We start from the raw sequence: 19,733 nt of genomic DNA on the forward strand, positions 1-19,733 counted from the left end.
CCAACTATCAGTGGGCTACACCTAAAACGTCTGTGTGTGTGTGCCAGAATGAAATTAAAAGTTTAAAGATCAGTACACCTGGAGAACTCACTTTGTTACCTTCTCCTCAGCAGGTTTAACAGGTGTTTCCTCAGCATGGCTATATCCCCAGCCAGTGCTTTATATATGAAAGATTGGCCCTCAGATTATACATAGGAGCTAAGGGGAACTTTTTTTAAAATTTAGTTCTTAGTTTTTATTTGCAGTGCCACTGTACCACTTTGCTAGTTAGTAGTGGCATCCTGCTGTTGCCTATGGCTTCCAGGAAATCTGTGTGGAAATCTCTTTACTTTACTGTAGGACAGCCTGGAATATAAATGAGCTCTCAGGGAATGTAAGTTCTCTGTATTGGGCTCCCCTGCCAATTCTTGAGGATGAACCAGAGACATCACTTAGGTTTTCAGAGTTCTGATAAAATCACTAAAAATGCCTCAGCTTGTCCACTACCTTGGATGATTGTCAGTCCCCTAAAAAAGGTGTTAGCAGAGTGTCTGTGCAGTGTCATGCACCAGTCACACTGCTGAGGACAGTAGGTATTTGTGGTCTTGATACTTCTTTAAAAGTAAAGCTCCTAAAACTCTGGGATATTGGACTCTGAAAGTTCTTTTCAGTTGGCTGGGCACTGGGATCAGGGGAGAAGAAGAAATTGATACATCTTATTTTACCCCTCTGCTTATTTCAAATTTGATTTCAAATTAAATGGCTATTTAGAAATATGCCATATGTTTTAGTGACATAGATTACACAAATATTAGGGCAGATCAAAAGCTGAAAATAACTCAGCCCATCCCATGCTGTTTGTACTTTAGCACATGCTGATTTGGGAGCTTTACTCCTGTAAAACTTAGCATTTAGAACTCTCGTTGTAACCTATTCCACTCAAAGACTGTATCTTAAATTAAACCTATTGCCCTAACAAAAACAAGCTGGTGCTTATTACCAGAAGCCCTGTTAGAATTAAGCAAGTATCCCTAGGTCAGCTTCCAGAGGTAATATCAAATGTGTCTGAGCTTATTAAAACTGATATTTTTGCCTTTTTTTTTTTTTTTTTTTTTTTCCCAAAAAGTTTCGAAACTCTCTTCATCTGCTGATGGAAACCCTGAATGCCACCACCCCCCACTACGTGCGCTGCATTAAACCAAATGACTTCAAGTTTCCCTTCACGTAAGCTGGTGCCTGCCTGGTTCATGGAGCCTCTGCTGGGCAGGGAACTGCTCAGGGCCTTGGAGCACTCAGGTTCTGCTAAACCTTGCAGCTCTCTCAGGAGTGGTGTCTCCTTCCTCTTGTCAGGGACTCGTTGCATGTACATGTACTTACAGAAGGAGATTTTTGGGATGAGTAGAGGGAGAAATACTTCCTGATGCTTTTTGTTTGTTTGTTTATGGTGATACATAAGGAAAAATACCAGAAGTTTCATCGCTGACTGTTTGAAATGTGGCTGGCAGTTTGTGTTCCTCAAGTTCATTTGACATTTGCTGGAATTTGCTTTTGAGATTCCCCCATCTTATTCTTCTTTTTTCATATAAGAACTTCCTTAAAGCTTTTCTCAAAAGTTTGCTTAAAATCCACACACACAAATAAAATGCTCCCCTGGTTATGGGGCAGAACAGGGGTTATGGGGTTATGGGGCAGAACAGGGGTTATGGGGTTATGGGGCAGAACAGGATGAGCAGCTTGCAGCAGCTGATGGGCTCAGGCAGTTCCCAGTCAGGCTGTCCTGAGTTGTCATTGAGTTGCAGAAATAGTAGCTGGACTTGCTAACCACCCACCACATCCCACTCCTGTTCCCCCTCTGTGCCACTCCTGTTCTGAATGTGCACAGGGCCAGAGGTCCCATGTAATGCAAAATTAGCCCCACACCCACAGGCTCTTCTTATTCCTGCATAGATTTGATGAAAAGCGGGCAGTGCAGCAGCTGAGAGCTTGTGGTGTCCTGGAGACCATCAGAATCAGTGCAGCTGGCTTCCCCTCCAGGTGTGTTTGCTGCTTTTCCTTTTGCTTTCAGTTGCAGCCCCGCTTTTTGTGAGAATTATTCATTGTTGGAGCTGACACTGTCTCTGTTTTTTGGGACAGGTGGACATACCAAGAGTTCTTCAGCCGCTACCGTGTCCTGATGAAGCAGAGAGATGTCCTTGGTGACCGAAAGCAGACGTGTAAAAATGTCCTGGAGAAACTCATTCTGGTACTGGACTTACTGCTCAGAGCAATTGGAATCCCAAGGAGTAAAGATAGTGTTCCTTCCTCCCTCACAGCCGTGCTGGTTTAGTACTTACACAACATATTAAACCACAAATGTTAGCATGGGAGCTGTGAAATTCCCCAGTGTAGCACAGGAAAGGGACAGAGTGATTTTAAGTGTGGGTGGGCTGAGGGTGAGCCTTACCTTGCCTGCTGGCAAGATGTATTACCCACACCTCAAGTAAGGTGTAGTTACCTACTACTACCTGTAGTAGGTAACTACTGTAACTACTGTAGTAGTACCTACTACAGGAGGTTTTTTAACGTAGAGATGTGGCTGTGTGCGTGTGCTTGTGCCTTCCACACTGCTCCTCTCAGCTCCTCTCTGAAGTCAGCTCTGGGCATTCAGAGGGCAGGCAGGTTCCAGAGAGACATTTCCAGGCAAATTTCAGGAGACGTGCTGGGAAGTGTCAGAAAGGGACAGTGACAAAGTTTACTGAACAGATAAAAGCAAGAAATCTGACCTTGCAGTGCTAATGTTGGGATGTGCATGGAAACCCCAAAAAATCAATACTGTGCAGGCAGGTTGGGCTTCCCTTCTTTTGCCTTTTTTTGTCACAGGAAATGGACAGAGTGATTTTAAGTGTGGGTGGGCTGAGGGTGAGCCTTACCTTGCCTGCTGGCAAGATGTATTAACCACACCTCAAGTAAGGTGTAGTTACCTACTACTACCTGTAGTAGGTAACTACTGTAACTACTGTAGTAGTACCTACTACAGGAGGTTTTTTAACATAGAGATGTGGCTGTCTGCGTGTGCTTGTGCCTTCCACACTGCTCCTCTCAGCTCCTCTGCTGAAGTCAGCTCTGGGCACTCAGAGGGCAGGCAGGCTCCAGAGAGACATTTCCAGGCAAATCTCAGGAGACGTGCTGAGAAGTGTCAGAAAGGGACAGTGACAAAGTTTACTGAACAGATAAAAGCAAGAAATCTAACCTTGCAGTGCCAATGTTGGGATGTTTATGGAAACCCAAAAAAATCAATACTGTGCAGGCAGGTTGGGCTTGCCTTTTTTTGCCTTTTGCTATCACAGGAAAGGGACAGAGTGATTTTAAGTGTGGGTGGGCTGAGGGTGAGCCTTACCTTGCCTGCTGGCAAGATGTATTAACCACACCTCAAGTAAGGTGTAGTTATCTGGAGGTTTTTTAATGTAGAGATGTGGCTGTGTGCGTGTGCTTGTGCCTTCCACACTGCTCCTCCCAGCTCCTCTGCTGAAGTCAGCTCTGGGCACTCAGAGGGCAGGCAGGTTCCAGAGAGACATTTCCAGGCAAATTTCAGGAGACATGCTGGGAAGTGTCAGAAAGGGACAGTGACAAAGTTTACAGAACAGATAAAAGCAAGAAATCTAACCTTGCAGTGCCAATGTTGGGATGTTTATGGAAACCCCAAAAATCAATACTGTGCAGGCAGGTTGGGCTTGCCTTTTTTTGGTCTACGTGTGTGTGTCTGTATTTGTAGTGTTAAAGTGAAGTGTTAAATGTATCCTAAGGTGTAGGTCTTTGACTGCTGTTCTTTTAACTTCACATCGAACAATGAACAAAATTAATTTTTTTTAATGTAGCTTTGGATATTCTCAGTTTTTCCCTCTGAGGAGTGCTACAGCCCACATAGAGAGAATATTACTCTCTTTATGGTGTAGGTCTGTAATTTCAGAGGTTTTTCAGCAGCCTCCAGAGGCTTAGTCCTGGTGCAGTAAATGATGTGTACACAGTCGAAGCCTCAGCTGTTTTGTTTGCACTGTGTAATATGGTTGAAGATGGACCCTTCAGAGAGGTCATCTGCAATTTAAGCAGAAAATTGTACATGTGCATTGCCTGTCTTGCTTTCATTGTCTGGGCTTCTTCATCACCTGCTGTAGCCTTCTGTGTCTCTTATAATCTTTCTGGCATTCTTATCTGAGCAAAAATCACACATTACTCCTTTGGGCTGTGCTTGTGGCCTTATTTTATTAATTTATTAACAGAATCATACTTTTCTCTACTACTTAAGGTTTCACAGATAATTTTCCCTCTTTACTAGCTGTACCTTCATTTAGTCCTTTGTGCTTTTTTTTTTTCCTTTTTTTCTTTTTTGTTATCCGCTAACGTTTAATGCTGCAACTGAACCTCTTTTTACCTCTGAAAATAGGACAAGGATAAGTACCAGTTTGGTAAGACAAAAATATTTTTCCGGGCTGGTCAAGTAGCCTATCTGGAAAAAATAAGGGCAGATAAGTTGCGAGCTGCCTGTATCCGCATCCAAAAGACGATCCGAGGGTGGCTGATGAGGAAGAAGTACGTGCGTATGAGGAAGGCTGCCATCACCATCCAGAGGCATGTCAGAGGGTACCAAGCACGATGGTAAGCAATGCTCATGGGAAAACCCTCACTAGCCTCAGCTCACTTCCCTTTAAGTAGGACATTTAAATATAATCCATTTGCTTTCTCCGTCCTATACTGGCTGAGAGGAAATGGTTTTCCAGGGAAACGAAGGAAACTGAATGGACTGGGAGCGTCTGCTCTGCTCGGTCCTGACATCCTGACAGGACAATAGCACCCTGCCTGTAGGATTCTTAGAACCCTGTGTTGCTCATGGGAGCAGAGTACACGTAGTACTGGGAGGGATGTTGCAGGTGAAATAGAGCAGGACTCTTGGCTGAGTCCTCGCTGCCCATTTTGTCTGCACCCTCTGAGCCGGGTCTGTCTGTCCTGGACAAACCGTTCCCCATCCAGGGTGCAGCTGTGAAGGGAGATACGTCAGAGTTTGGATTAACTTCTGAGGTATGGTCATGGATGGGCCTGAGAAAAGGGTAGGAATACAGGTGGTGTCATTCAAAGACAAGGGTGGTTATGCAGACTGTAAGAATGAGCTTTCGGTAAGAGGCTTGTGTCAAAGTGCTTTTTAATTGACTTGATGAGAGAGCCAGGAATGAGCAAACACTTCCTACAGGTTGAGGTTAGGACAGCAGATCTGGAAGGTGGCATAGTGGAAACACCTGAAACCTTGAGAAAAGGTTCTGAGAAATACAGCTGAGTTTATCCTGTCAGTTCTGTAGCACAGTTCTCAGAGGAAGTGAGAACATTTATCTGTAAAAAGTTTCTGTTAATTTGCCCTTCTGTTGTACTGCCATACATTAGAAAGGTAGGTGACTATGCTGTGTCACTGACATTAGGAAGAAACTGAAGTAGAAAATACAGCTGTTGACGAAGAGGGTGAAATTATAGCATGTAAGGAAACAGTATTCAATCACTGGAAAATAATGACAGGTATTATTTGTAATCTTTGTGTTGCTCAGCTATGCCAAGTTCCTGCGGAGGACGCGCGCGGCCACCACCATTCAGAAATACCAACGCATGTATGTGATCCGCAAGAGGTACCAGTGCATGAGAGCTGCTACCATTGCTCTTCAGGCTCTCTTAAGAGGTTACATGGCCAGGAACAAGTACCAAATGGTAAGAAATCACCGTGTTTTTCTTCTTCACTCTAGCTTTATTTCCACGGACCTTCAGGGCAGAGCTGCTCTCCGGTGTCCCCTTGGGAATCTGAAATGTTTGTGGATGTGCTGTTACCCCTAATGCACTCACAAAATGGCTCAGCATGGATTGGAGCACCTGGAAGTTGGAAAGACTTGATAGTGCAATCAGTGAACTTGTTGTTTTAGAGATACTCACACTGTCATCTAATATGGATCCCTTTTAGTGCAGTCAGTGGAGAATCTAACAGAGATTTACAGCGTTTCTCTTGACAAAAGTTTTTCATTTGTTACACAGAATGTCAAGGCACATAAAGTAAATATTCAAAATGGCCTTGTGTAAATATGTCCTGGTTTGAGCTAGGACAGAACCAACATTCCTTTTAGTAAGTTTACTTTACAGTTGAGTCTGTTCTAAGTGAATAAAGTTTCTGAAGTTAAAAGTATGTTTTTCGGACAGTGTCTGCTCCTAGAAATGATAATGCTCATGTTTAAAGTTATTGCAGGGATAATATTATGAGTGGTATGCAGAAAGGCTCTTGTTTATACTTATTCTTATAGAAACCAAGGTCACTGCTTGGTTCTGCTAAATTTCTGAAGTGCTGGAAGTGAAAGGCCACACTGAACTGAATGGGTCACACCCCCAGCTCTCCTGAGAGGAGGAGCAGACTGGACAGGTGACCCAAAACTAACCAAAAGGAGTGTTCCATCTCATATGTGTCACCCTCAGTATAAAGATGAGTGTCACAAGTGTCAAGATCTTTTCTTACATGTCCATCTTCCAAGGAGAACTCTCTCCATTCTGCCTTCAATCCCAATCTGTTCATTCCTTATTCCAGTTCCCATCTGCCAGGAGGGAATGCAATTTTGGTTTTGTATATACTTGCATATTTTTCATTATTTCCTCATTAGTATTATTATACCTTTTTTGTTTTGTTGTTGTTTCACTAATGCTGTTGTAATTTTTTTTTTCATTCCATAAGTCTCTCTCCCTTTTCTTTCTCTTTTCCCCTTCAAGGAAGGGAAAGGATTAATAGAGAGCATCTGTGTCTGGTTGCTGGCCAGCCCAGCCTTAAACCATGACAGCCTCCAGGTATCCAGATCAGCTCTGCTCAGCTATTCCATCCCTAATTTCAGTGAATCTGAAGTGGTTGGTGGAAAATACTGAAAGAGATTATTGTTAGCAAAGAGATACCCACAAAACTAGATTAAAACTTAAGCATGGGGGTTCTTTGGTGGTTTTTTTTCCCCCCAGTATTGATGCTGGGTTTGTTTTGGAGAGAAAGGGATATAACCCTGTCCTAAGGATATTGATAATATTTTCCTGATTAGTCTTGGTAAAAGATAAAAATAAAAGGAAATATTATTTACTCTTCGGTGGTTACAGGGGTGGAAACAGAATGATGATTGAAATGGCTAGACTACAAAATGCTAACATATTTTATGGCACCTTTTTCTACTTGAATTGGTTTAACTAGGCTCAAAAGTCAGCCTCTGTTCCTCTGAAAAACTATCTGAGTTATAATATTTTCTCAAGGAGGTAGGTGTTGAAGGCATATAATCAAAAGCCAGCTACTGCTTATTAGTTGTGTTTCTCTTTTATATTTGAAGTTTCTGTGTATTTTTCATTTGCATTCAAGTTGCCTACACAGTCAGATGTGAGCCTGTCTAAATTACAGCTTTTTAACACACACTAACCATAAAGTTTGAAAACAAGTAATCCCCAATAAGAATTTGTAAGGACTAAGATCCCCACGCTTGACTTGGCTGGTTTTTTGGGTGGGTATCTACTTGACTTTTCATGGGAATTCTGAGCATTTTCATCATTAGAAACCATGTTTTATGTTGTGTGATTATACAAGATATGTTTTTAACAGTGATCTGACAGATGTGACAAAGTGAGACATGAGTCCCAGCCCTGTGTGGACTAAAAGCCATCCTTAGGAAAATGAGAGATGATCCTGTGGGCCTGAAGTTAGTCTCGTGGGTGATACACATTGCATCTGTCCTGTAGCACAGACTTTATAGACCTGTTATTTTCATTTTTAATAGAGATGACAGACTGCTGGAGGGGTCCCTATGAGGGGTGGTCAGACTTCCCATTCAGGGAGTGTCCCCCTCCAGCACTGAATTGCTCACTGCAGTAAAAGGTGAAGTAAAAGGTGAAGTTCTGGCACAGGGCACACCTGCAGTGTGCTGGGTGTACGTTGTCATCCTAAGGTAGAATTTTAGTAAAGCTGGGATACAGGGATGGCCAGAGAGAGCAGCACAGGTCCTTGCATGCCACGGGACAGTAAACAGGGTTGTCCTGAAGTTCATGAGGATTGCAAATGAGTGAAACCAAATGAGTGCCCCGTGACATCAGCCCTGGGCTGAGCTGTGACTCTGTAGGTAATAGCTGGTACACGTGTTGTTCATTAGGATTGTGAAAGGCACCTGTTGTTATTGATAGCAGAGAGGGCATGTGTTGCAGTCACATGGCTACTACAAGGAATTTTAAATGGTTGAATCATCCACTTCACACGTCCTTGGAGAAGCTTCTGCCCCAGACATTGTGATGAACTTCTCGGCTCAACAAGGAGTTTAGTTCTTTCACAGCTTTGTCAGAAGCTTTCCTGGGAAATACCTGGTGCTTGGAGTAACTTTTCTGATAGTCTCACCTTACTCTGGAGTGATCTGTTTCCTCACTGGATCGCATGGGTGTGAGAATTCACTGGCAGGTGTGGACCATCCCCGCAGGATGGAGGTATTTTGTGGGACTTGTGGCTTTCAAACTTGAGGTGAAAACGTTGTTGAAGACGAGTTGTATTTGAGCTGTTCAGGTACCCACAGGTAACCAGAAGGACTGTCCCAGGAAACGTGTAATGGGGCAGGAATGCTAACTGCATGGCAATCAGGGAGAAGGACTTTGGCTTTTGACCTTGCTGTGCTTTTGAAGAGCTATTCCCTTAGCACAGTGTGCTATTTGACCGAGTGCTGGTATTTCAAATTTCATTTTTTTTCTTCAGAAATTAATGCTAAGGGAGGAAGTTTGTGTATCCTGTAATCCTGCCACTTTGACAGCAAACCTTTTCAGTTTGCTGATCTGGAACTGCAATGCTTTCAGTTCTTTTGCTAACGAGTATGGAAGAGTAGTTAGTTTGTCTTACCAGCTTTATGGTAAATCAGTGTAAGAGTGTGAACTGCCTATGATCTTTAAACCATCAGACTCAAGAAGTAACATAAAATCTTAAATAATTGTGTTCTTTAGAATAAACTGTTTAATTTGCATGAGCTTTGTGAAGCAAACTCTAAATTTTTCTGAGTCCTAGAAGCCTTGTGGGTTTGGGCAGGCTTTCCAAGATTAGCTGTGGCCTGCAGGAATTCAGATGCTCCAGACCTGAGAGTCTATGATTGAATCTGTGGGTGAAGGATCCAAAACCAAGTAGTAGACTCTCCTGAGTGGAAGTCTCTGCCTAAAATACTGATGAAGCTTTCTGGCAGTCTTGACTATTTTTCATTTTAAATCTGCCATGAAATAAGTTTGAATTATTAAAAAAATTCCCATTAGAATAAATAGGCTTTTTTCTGTGCTGGCAAATCTAAGATATATTCAAAATAAGGGAGGAGTGGAAAGCCAGGAAAACTGACTGGAACTTGTAGTTTGGTGAGCTAGACTACAGCTGCTGTTCCTGACAGCTGCTACAATTTACTCCAGGGTCTAGTGTGTAGCAGCTGCATTGCATATCAACTCTGGTAATTTTAAACTTTGTATTGTTAAATCCTATGCAGTACAGGTAAATGATATTTCAAGGATAAAAGATATTTAAAGATAAAAGAAGCAGGGGGGGGGGGGGGGGAAGCACTGTATTTGTAAATTTGCCAACAGATACCACATATGTTTTTGCAGTTATCTTGGATCTGACTTTCCTCTCTTCAACCACCTGAAATGAGGTTGTAGTGAGGTGGGGGTCAGTCTCATCTCCCATGTAACTGGGGATAGGACAAGTGGAAATGGCCTCAAGGTTCAGTTTGGATATTAGGAACAATTTCTATACTGAAAAGAGTGGTCAGGCTGCCCAGGGAAGTGGTGGGTGTTTAAAGGTGTTTAAAAAACACATGGACATGGCACTTCAGTACAGCCTTACTTGGCATGATGGTGTTGGGTTGACAGTTGGATTTGCTGATCTTTATTTCTGGTTCATTTTAATTTTATTCCCTGTCATCTTCCTTACTCCCATCATCTCTTCCTCTTCTTTTTTTGTTTAAATTAACTCCATGGTAATTTCTTGTTACTCTTCACCAGAAGTTTCTCTTCCCAGGCTTAAGGTGTCTCTGTGTGTACATCATCTTTCCACCTCTCATTGTGGAGTCTGAAGTGAGCACGTGTAGTTTGCAGCTCTGATACCCCTTGTGGTGGTTTTTTTTCTTAACTGTAGATGCTTCGGGAGCACAAGTCTGTTATTATTCAGAAGCATGTAAGGGGCTGGCTGGCTCGAGTGCATTACCACAGGACCTTGAAGGCAATTATTTACCTGCAATGCTGTTACCGGCGCATGATGGCCAAGAGGGAACTGAAGAAACTGAAGATAGAGGCCCGGTCTGTAGAACGCTACAAGAAGCTTCACATCGGCTTGGAGAACAAGATCATGCAGCTCCAGCGAAAAATTGATGAGCAGGTAAAAGGTTGCTGGCCTCAGGGAAGAGATTTAGAAGTTTTGTATGACCTTTCTCAGTAGCCTGGTGAGCATTCAGGCTAATGCCTCTGACTTCTAAACTCCTTATCATTTTCCTAACGTTGTTTCAAGTGGTAATTTCTGAGGAATGTCTGCTGCTCACCTGTTCTCTGCTGACCTAGATACACTGATCACTTACATTTGGTATATTGCATTTGTTATTTCTGATTAGACCATTGCAGTGAATTTTCCTTGTCAGGTGTCAGTTCTCTTTTCTGCTGAAGAGAGGGGGAGGCCATAGTAAAGCATCTGTTTGTGTCTCAGCAGCACTGAGAGAAAACATCTGCTCCTTTAACACCAGTGTTTCACTTGAAGCACTTCAGTTGTTCTGTTTAAGGGGAAGGTGAGGTGATCATGTTTGTGTGTGGGCTGCCTGCCTGATTTTAGTTTAAGATGTTTATATGCAACCTTACAGACTGGGCTGTTCTCATTAAGCAATTCTGCAAAACCAAACTCTTTTGGAAATGGGGAAGCTGCTTTTTTGATACCTTTTCTGGGTATGTTCTGGAGGGAACTGGGAGGCTCCCTGAAACTCGAACTTCTCTAACAGCTGCTGTGTGTTGTGTTTTGCAAAGAACAAAGAGCACAAATCTCTGCTGGAGAAGATGAGCAACCTGGAGAACACCTACAGTACTGAGACAGAGAAGCTGCGGGGTGATGTGGAAAGGCTTCGGATGAGTGAGGAGGAAGCTAAGAATGCAACCAACCGTGTCCTCAGCCTTCAGGAGGAGATTGCCAAGCTCCAGAAGGAGCTTCACAAAACTCAGTCTGAGAAGAAGACCATCGAGGAACGGGCAGACAAGTACAAACATGAAACTGAGCAGGCAAGTGTGCAGCCTCAGGTGAATGAGGTTTATAGGGGCCTGGTGTCCACTCAGGCTTTTCCCAGGCTGAACTGCTTCAGTTGTGTGTCCAGTTGTGCTGTTTTTACAGTATTTTGGGGCAATGTTATACTTGTGCATTTCCAAATAGGCTTGATACCTAAATAACTGCACCTATGGTAGCAAAATGTAATAAATCTATAAATTGTAAGCAAATGTATCTATTCAATCTGTTCATATTTTAATATTGAAAGTATTTGCAGATCCGAACTCTTCAGTTTCCTCAATTAGTCAGAGGTAGTGCATTCATAAAAATAAATATCTTTACCTACCTCCAGAGTATAATCACATAGAAATCTGTCCCATACACAGTATTCAAAGGTACCTGCTTATATCCTGCCTAATTTAAGCAATTAGCCTAGGCATGTGTGCCTTCACAGTCTAGATCAATAAGTTTTGACTAACACCTTAACTTTCCTTTAACAACAGTGTCTCAGTCAGGTTGTTTCATGTCCAGAGTACTTGCTGGTAACTGTGCAGGTCTTAAATACTGGAAGAGCCATTCAACCATTTTGTGATGCTGTAATGGTACATTTCAAGATCAGATAAACATAAGGGAAAATATTAATTGATTAAGCAAAAAGAATTTGTAGTAAAGACAATGAGAGGAAAATGAGTAACTTGCAAACCTGGGCACTGTTGAAGTGACATAATTTTGGGGCAGAGGCAAGATATTAGAATATGGTGTTACCCTCTACAGTGAAGTATACAACAGAGCTACCAATTTTTCCTGTTTGAGGAATATTTCTATTTTAAGGAATAAGTTACCTCCTTGGGGCTTTATTGAAAAATATTATGGCACAGTGGAGTGGCTCAGGGCAGTCTGGACAGAAATGGAGTGGAGAACATACAGGGAAGTCTGCAGTGGGGACATATTCAAGACATCATTTGGGACGTGAGGATAGAACTTAATTCACTGATTCCATTCTCTGAGGAAAAGTTTAAATATTTGAACTCTTATAACAAAAGTGTAGCTGCTGTTTAAGCTACTGATGAAAAATGACCTGCATTCTGAGTCAAATATTTCTTTTTTTAATCTCTGTAGCTGGTGTCAGAGCTGAAGGAGCAGAACACATTACTGAAGACAGAAAAGGAGGATCTGAACCGCCGCATCCATGACCAGGCCAGGGAAATAACAGGTTGGGTCTCTTCCCTTCAGTCAGGTTTTCTACTTCATGTTACCCTGTCAAGCAGCACTCTAGTGCATGGATTGGGCTAATTTGCCTCAGTTTGCATTCCTTTTTAGTTGAATAGTATAATTTCATGTTTTAAAAAACTGACATGCATCAGAATTATTTAATTATTTGAATTTCCTTGAAGTCCTGAGGGTCTGGTGTCTTTTTGGAGAAGGTGACTGTTACAAAACATTTTACTTTTAAAAAGAAAGCTCTGATACTTTTAACTCATATCATGGAATTTTATGGCTACTGTGACTCCATGGGCAGAGGGCAGGAGGGCCAACATCAGATCTGAAGGCTGTGATGGAGGCAGCTGCAATGGGGAGGGAGGCTCGGTGTGCTGGAGGCATAAAGCATCTCACCTGCTTTTTATGTAACTGGGCTTGTGCCCCTTTCTCCTCCCTCCAGGAATTACTAATGCAAGCAGAATAACTGACTTAAATGAATGAACCCTTCTGTGCTTCCCACAATAATGCTTTGGTCCTTCAGACATTTGGCTTTGTCATGGTTTAACCCTGGCCCAGCAATTAAACCAAGTAACAAACTCTCTCTATTAATCTCTCTCTCCTCCCTGATAAGAAAGGAGAGAGAATAAGGGAGAGAGACTGATGGGTTGGAAACTAAACTACACAACTTTAGTGAAACAGTAATGATAAATAGGAGAAATTACTAAATATATACAAATATACAGGAAAATGGATCCCACGTTCCTCCCCCCTTTCCCCCAATAGCTCTCACGTCACCCCCGAGGCTGCAGGGCAGCCCTGGGAAAGTCCAGGCTGGAATCCTGGGGTCAGCAGCAGTTGGGAGCTGGAGGCAGAACACACAGATATGGGCTGGCATGGATCAGGAGCACAGGCAGAGGAAGGGATGGAATCCTTCCAGGATGCCGGGTGAAGGAAGGGAAGCAGGAAAAGGCAGGAAGGGCAGGCAGACAGAAACTGGAAGCAGGAAATCTGGCTTGGCCCTCATGATCCCTCAAATGTATTCTGAGGATGATGTATATGGTATGGAATCCTCTGTTTGGTCAATTCTGGCATCTATCTTGTCCGTTCCTCCCCAAAGGAGGCTGCAGGTGGGACCTCTTTATCCTCCTGGAGGGCAAAATGTTTTCCTCAGAGCTGAGCAGTGTCCTTGGCTCTGCACACCAGTCTCCAGCAGTAACTCTAAACATCGAGTGTTATCAGTCCTAGAAGCACACACTGTCTGAGAAACTTGCTGTTAATTTCAGCAAGTGCAACTACTTACAAGAGACTTAGCTGAAAGCAAAAGTACAAGACAGAAAATCACCTTTATCCTGGCCCAAACCAGGACAGGCTTCATGTTTGCCTAGAGAAGCACAAACACCACAGAGCAGCCTCAGCCGGCAGACTCTGTCCCCATCTGTGTTCCTGGTGCAGACAAATGCCTGGGATGGAGTCACTGCGTGGTAGGTGGAACTGGAGTTCTCACTTTGGATTCCTCTTCTCCATGGCAGAGGCAATGGAGAAGAAGCTTGTGGAGGAAACAAAACAGCTGGAACTCGACCTGAATGACGAACGGTTACGGTACCAGAACCTGCTGAATGAGTTCAGCCGGCTGGAGGAGCGCTACGATGATCTCAAGGATGAAATGAACTTGATGGTGGTGAGTGGCTCAGCACCTGAGGAATCAAAAGCTGTTCACAAATGTTTTGAAGTAGAATCTGGTGTAATGAGTTAGTACCTGATTCTACTCTGAGCTATGTCGTGGGCCTTTTAAACCAGGCACGGTCTCAAGTTGTGCCAGGGGAAGTTTAGGTTGGACATTAGAAAGAACTTCTTTAGGGAGAGGGTGATCAGCCATTGGAATGGGCTGCCCAGGGAAGGGGTGGATTCTCCATCCCTGGAGATATTTCAAAAGAGCCTGGATGTGGCACTCAGTGCCATGGGCTGGGAACCACGGGGGGAGTGGATCAAGGGTTGGACTTGATGAGCTCTGAGGTCCCTTCCAACCCAGCCCATTCTAGGATTCTGTGATTCTATATTAGCTCAGCCCAGAGATTTGATTGTGAGCTGTGTCTCAGATGCTAAATTATAGGTTGGGAAGAGAAAGTTGCAGGGAAAACCATACAGTGGTATTGATTTGTTTCATTTGCACTCTAGAACATCCCCAAGCCGGGACACAAAAGAACAGATTCAACTCACAGCAGCAATGAGTCTGAATATACTTTTAGCTCTGAGATCACAGAAGCAGAAGATTTACCAGTGAGGATGGAGGTAATGGTTAAAAACTCCCACAACTTTTCACTGACCAATGGTTGAACTTGGTTGTATTTTTTTCTTTTGTGCTTGTGAACACCATATCCTTATATTGAGATATCTAAAGTTCCAATCCCAACCTTATTATTTTCCTTTTTGAAACTAGCACATTCTCCAGTTAGTTGTGCTCCTATTTAAAAAGACTTTGTGAAATTAGACTTTTAATTCTTCTCTATTGCATTAAACCTTGACTAGATGCTTGGTCATCCAGTTGAGCTGCATCTGTAAAACATTTGCTTGTCAGTGTTTGTGAGCACTGTAATCACTTTTTCAGCAAAAAGTGGGAATGCAGAAAACCAGTAAGAGTTCCTGAGAAGTCTGCATACTGTATATTTAAGGATTAAAAGGGGCAGGGTGGCTTGCCACATTCTTGGTAGCTGCATGGAATGAGTTCCTTAGTAGGGGTAAGGACCTTGTCTTGATTCATTTCTCCTCAATTTCATAGAGAAAAAAGAAACTCTGAATATGTACTAACCCTTTGTAAATGCAGTGATACAAACCTCAGGATATTTAAAAATTTCCAGAAAGCTGACTCTTGTTTCAGCTATTGAATAATAATAATAATGAGTAATTTGTGGTGCAGCTTGAAGCCGTTCTTCGTATTTTCCAACATAAATCCCCTTTTTTGCCCCACCCAGGGAAGTGGGAGAGCTCAGAAGCAGTTGTGAGGCTGGTAGCCTGGCTGTCCTTGGCAGTTTGCAGATGGAAACCTTTTTCTGTGCATTCAAAAGCTCTTCTTAACTCTATCACACAGCTCTCTCCATTTGCCCACTGTCTAAGTTAGTTATCTCCATATTTGCTTTTCACAGGCTGCTTTTAATGTTTTGAAAGCCTCCATGGAAAATAATTTTCTATTATAGATGCAAATTCCCTGGCACATGGATGCTGACACATATTCTTTGTGGATGCTTTCATAATTCACATTCCCATTTGGATTTTTTCACCTTGTATAATTTTTTCAGAAAGGGGCTCCTACCTTCATAAATAATCAAGAAAAGGACAGTGCAACTACATGTGATTGGATTTCACACAAGGACCAAACATCATTTTTTCCTTTGGTTAATAAACTTACAGAATTGCTGTCCTAGAGCTGGTTTGAGTTTTTAGAAAATAAGTGGAAAAAAAAATAACTTGGGTAAGAGTGTGAATAAATCCAGCACTGAAAAGTTTCTCTTTTTTTTAAAACTCTATAGATTTAAAATTCCAGTTTAATTCTATAGAATAAAAAATACAGTTTAATGACACAAAATCACATTAAAAAATAGAGTCTATCTCAATACTGAACCAGTAAAGGCAGGAAACTCAAGCTCTGCTTTCTTTTTCCTGAGCTGTTGGTGTGGTTATGACCCTTCTCAACAGCAAAAGGAGATGAAGTGGAAATGGCTATGCTTGCTTGTCTGCTGCAGTCATTAATATTAATTTTCTAGTTCCTTTTATAGACTTCAGAATTTCATGGTGCATTTCGTAGTAAAAGCTTTGATCTTCTTGCTACATAAAGTACAAAATGGCTGATGGACAATTTCTGATGCACCTTTGGATTACAAGTGCTGTCCTTTCCCAGAAAATAGTGAGAGAATGGTTTAGGTACAGAACAGGCTGGCTAGTTAGAATACTAAAGGGGAAAAGACATAAAATGTATCTTCTGGTACCTATTTATGTCACATCCCACTAAATTAACCTGTAAATCTACAATCAGCAGAGAAATTTCTCTGTAGCTGAAGAACTTACCACAGGAATAATTTAAATTAAAAAAAAAAAAAAGAAACGAAAAAACCTTCTGTTAACAATTGTTTCCAGGTGAGTCTAACCACAGCCTTTTTTTTTCTCACTTCCCCCTCCAAACAAATAAGATCACAAGGTATGCTTAATTATAGACCTCTTGTCTGCTGGATAGTCTCTAGTGCTTTATTTTTTCACTAGGCTTTAGGCTTAGTTACACTTTATACCAGTAGATCCTTCTTAAAAATAGTGTTTGAGAGCTGATGAAATATTTTAGCTGCCAATAGTCATTATCAGAATCAAGTCACATTTCTGCCTTCCTCTCTCTCTCCCCAGTCTGTTTCCCATCTTTACTCACTGTAGTCCTTTCTGGTGATGTGGCAGGGGAATCCTCCTTGACTTCCTTCTCTTCTTTCTCAAGCAGGAGCCAAGTGAGAAAAAGGCACCACTGGATATGTCTCTGTTCCTCAAGCTGCAGAAACGGGTTACAGAGCTGGAGCAAGAAAAGCAATCCCTGCAGGATGAACTGGATAGAAAAGAAGAACAGGCTCTACGTGCTAAAGCTAAGGTGAACTCCTAGCTGATAACTGCTGACAGCAGTGGATCCCTTCCTGGGGAATGCTGACTGCCTTCTGCTAAATCCTTGTCTCCCTCTAGTATTTGCTCTATCTAATGACAAGTTTTATGCCTGATGCTCAGTGCTAGGGGCTGGTTATTTGGTTTTCCGAGGTCCTTGAGATCTTCTGATAGAAGTTAACAGGAGCAGAAAGTGCTTTTCACTTAGCTTTTTGCTTCTGGACTAGCAGCATAGAAATTCTCTCTTAAAATTCAATGGGATTGGTGAGGCTGCACCTGGAGTATTGTGTCCAGTTCTGGGCCCCTCAGTTCAAGAAGGACAGGGAAGTGCTTGAAAGAGTCCAGCGCAGAGCTACTGAGATGATTAAGGGAGTGGAACATCTCCCTTATGAGGAAAGGCTGAGGGAGCTGGGTCTCTGTAGTTTGGAGAAAAGGAGACTGAGGGGTGACCTCATCAATGTTTTCAAATATGTAAGGGGTGAGTGTCAGGGAGATGGAGTTAGGCTTTTCTCAGTGGTGACCAGTGATAGGACAAGGGGTAATGGGTGTAAATTGGAGCATAGGAGGTTCAAGTTGAATATCAGAAAAGATTTTTTTACTGTAAGGGTGACGGAGCCCTGGAACAGGCTGCCCAGGGGGGTTGTGGAGTCTCCTTCACTGGAGACATTCAAAACCCACCTGGACACGTTCCTAGGGGATGTACTCTAGGGGGCCCTGCTCTGGCAGGGGGGGTTGGACTAGATGATCTTTCCAGGTCCCTTCCAACCCCTAGGATTCTATGATTCTATGATTCTATGATTCTATGATTCTATGATTTTATTTGAATTTTTCCTCTGATTTGGTTCCCTTAGGTACTTGTAAAAATATGAAACCATTTTGGGCAATTGTTTCTTATTACTCTTTTACTAGTGAGTTAAACACCCTGGCATTCATCCTGCTCTGTTCACTACCGATGATGTCAGAGTGATTTGGACATTATTTTATTTATATTAACCAGTTATGTCTTAAATTCAGAAGGCAATTAAGAGACAATGCCAATATTCAAATGAAAGCCATCAGCAGTACCAGAATGAGTGTTTTCAGATTTTATAGGGAAATAATTTAATCTCTCTTTCCTTTTCCTGCCTCAAGTAAATTAAAGAGTAGGAAGGATTTTATTTTTTTTTCTTTTTTTTTTAAAAATTTTTTTGTCTGTATTCTTTCATAGGAGGAAGAAAGGCCTCCAATAAGAGGTGCAGAGTTGGAGTATGAGTCACTCAAGGTAATTTTAAAAAGGATGTTTCTGTTATTTTCTAGTAAGAATATTGCTGCCAATTGTATGTACAGGCATGGAAAGTTACCTCAGTCCTGTTTCAGAATATTAGATGGAGAAAGTAGACAAAAAATTCCCCTGCAATCGTTTTTGTTGTAGGATTATCCTTTTTGAAGTGTAGAATATGTAGCTGGGACTGCAGGGCATAAAGATACCCTGAAACATGGAGTTTTCTGTTGAAACACTCAATACAATTTGCAAGTTTATTTGAGCAAAAATACAGTGATAAATGTGGCCCTCTTTCCCAAAATTATTTAAATTAATGTATAGCTTATACTATTAAAGCTATTTCCTGATATCTCTGAATAATACAGAATCTTGTTAGCCTGCTGACCCGTATTCATTGTAGAGGGGAGAATAAGAGGGAAAATTGTTATATTTTTTTTTCCCATCAGATCTGTATGATTCATGTACATGTTCTGATTTTGAACTGCCTTAGTGAAACCCTCCCAGGCACAATTCCCCACAGTCAAAGGCTAAAGGAGAGGCAGCTTGGTGCAGTTACTCATTGTTTGGACTCTTTCTACCCGTAGTTTTGCACCTGCAGTTTCTAGAAACGTTGGAAGGCTGCTGGGTGACAGACTTGTCCCTGTTTCTTGCAGCGTCAGGAGCTTGAATCCGAGAATAAAAAACTGAAGAATGAGTTGAATGAGCTCCAGAAGGCACTCACAGAAACTCGAGCTCCAGAGGTGACAGCTCCTGGTGCCCCTGCATACAGAGTCCTCCTGGAGCAGCTGACTTCAGTGAGTGAAGAGCTCGAGGTGCGCAAGGAAGAAGTCCTCATCCTGAGGTCTCAGCTTGTGAGCCAGAAGGAGGCAATTCAGCCCAAGGTAAAGAACAATCAGCAGATGCACTGGGTACTAAAGTTCCGTTGCATCATTAGTGTGTTTGGTTTAATTTAACAGCACGCTTGAAAAGGCAGAATAAAATGGCCCAGGTTTGAAAGCCTCTCTAAACGTAACCCACTGGTAGTGCACCAATTGCAGCAACCAAACTGGGAGGTTTTATTAACCAGTTCTGAGGTTGTCTCCCAGCATTCGTGTGAAGATAGAGTGATCCCATAAGGCTGGCAGCTGCTAATGGTCTGGCTAGGATCTCCCCAGCCTCCTTTAACAATGCAGAAATAGTTCTCATCTGGAGCAGCATCATTTCTCCAGTGAGGATGTAGTTGGACTGGAAAATTTACCATAGTTCTCAGGAATTCTTTTCAATTAATAGTTCAGTAGGAGATACAAGGAACAATTCCTTCTACATCTGTGGGGGGTCATAGTTGATTGCAAATAAATAGCATTTCATAAAGATGACCCACAAAGAGAAAGTCCATATATATTCCAAATATATTCTATAAAT

The 19,733-nt window shown here is 42.2% G+C and overlaps 1 protein-coding gene across 1 annotated transcript in view; it reads left to right on the top strand.

Moving 5' to 3' along the window:
• Positions 1-19,733, top strand: part of MYO5A (myosin VA) — a 108,046-nt gene that overhangs the window by 66,703 nt on the left and 21,610 nt on the right. Inside the window, exons 16-28 of the mRNA XM_071755165.1 lie at positions 1,106-1,203; positions 1,927-2,013; positions 2,113-2,221; positions 4,400-4,611; positions 5,547-5,703; positions 10,142-10,381; positions 11,014-11,262; positions 12,365-12,458; positions 13,975-14,123; positions 14,621-14,734; positions 16,920-17,063; positions 18,279-18,332; positions 18,986-19,213. Of these exons, the coding sequence (XP_071611266.1) occupies positions 1,106-1,203; positions 1,927-2,013; positions 2,113-2,221; positions 4,400-4,611; positions 5,547-5,703; positions 10,142-10,381; positions 11,014-11,262; positions 12,365-12,458; positions 13,975-14,123; positions 14,621-14,734; positions 16,920-17,063; positions 18,279-18,332; positions 18,986-19,213 (1,935 nt within the window). The remainder of the gene's footprint in view (positions 1-1,105; positions 1,204-1,926; positions 2,014-2,112; positions 2,222-4,399; positions 4,612-5,546; positions 5,704-10,141; positions 10,382-11,013; positions 11,263-12,364; positions 12,459-13,974; positions 14,124-14,620; positions 14,735-16,919; positions 17,064-18,278; positions 18,333-18,985; positions 19,214-19,733) is intronic.

The sequence above is a fragment of the Heliangelus exortis genome, chromosome 11 (genome assembly GCF_036169615.1).
Source record: "Heliangelus exortis chromosome 11, bHelExo1.hap1, whole genome shotgun sequence".
Classification (NCBI taxonomy): domain Eukaryota; kingdom Metazoa; phylum Chordata; class Aves; order Apodiformes; family Trochilidae; genus Heliangelus; species Heliangelus exortis.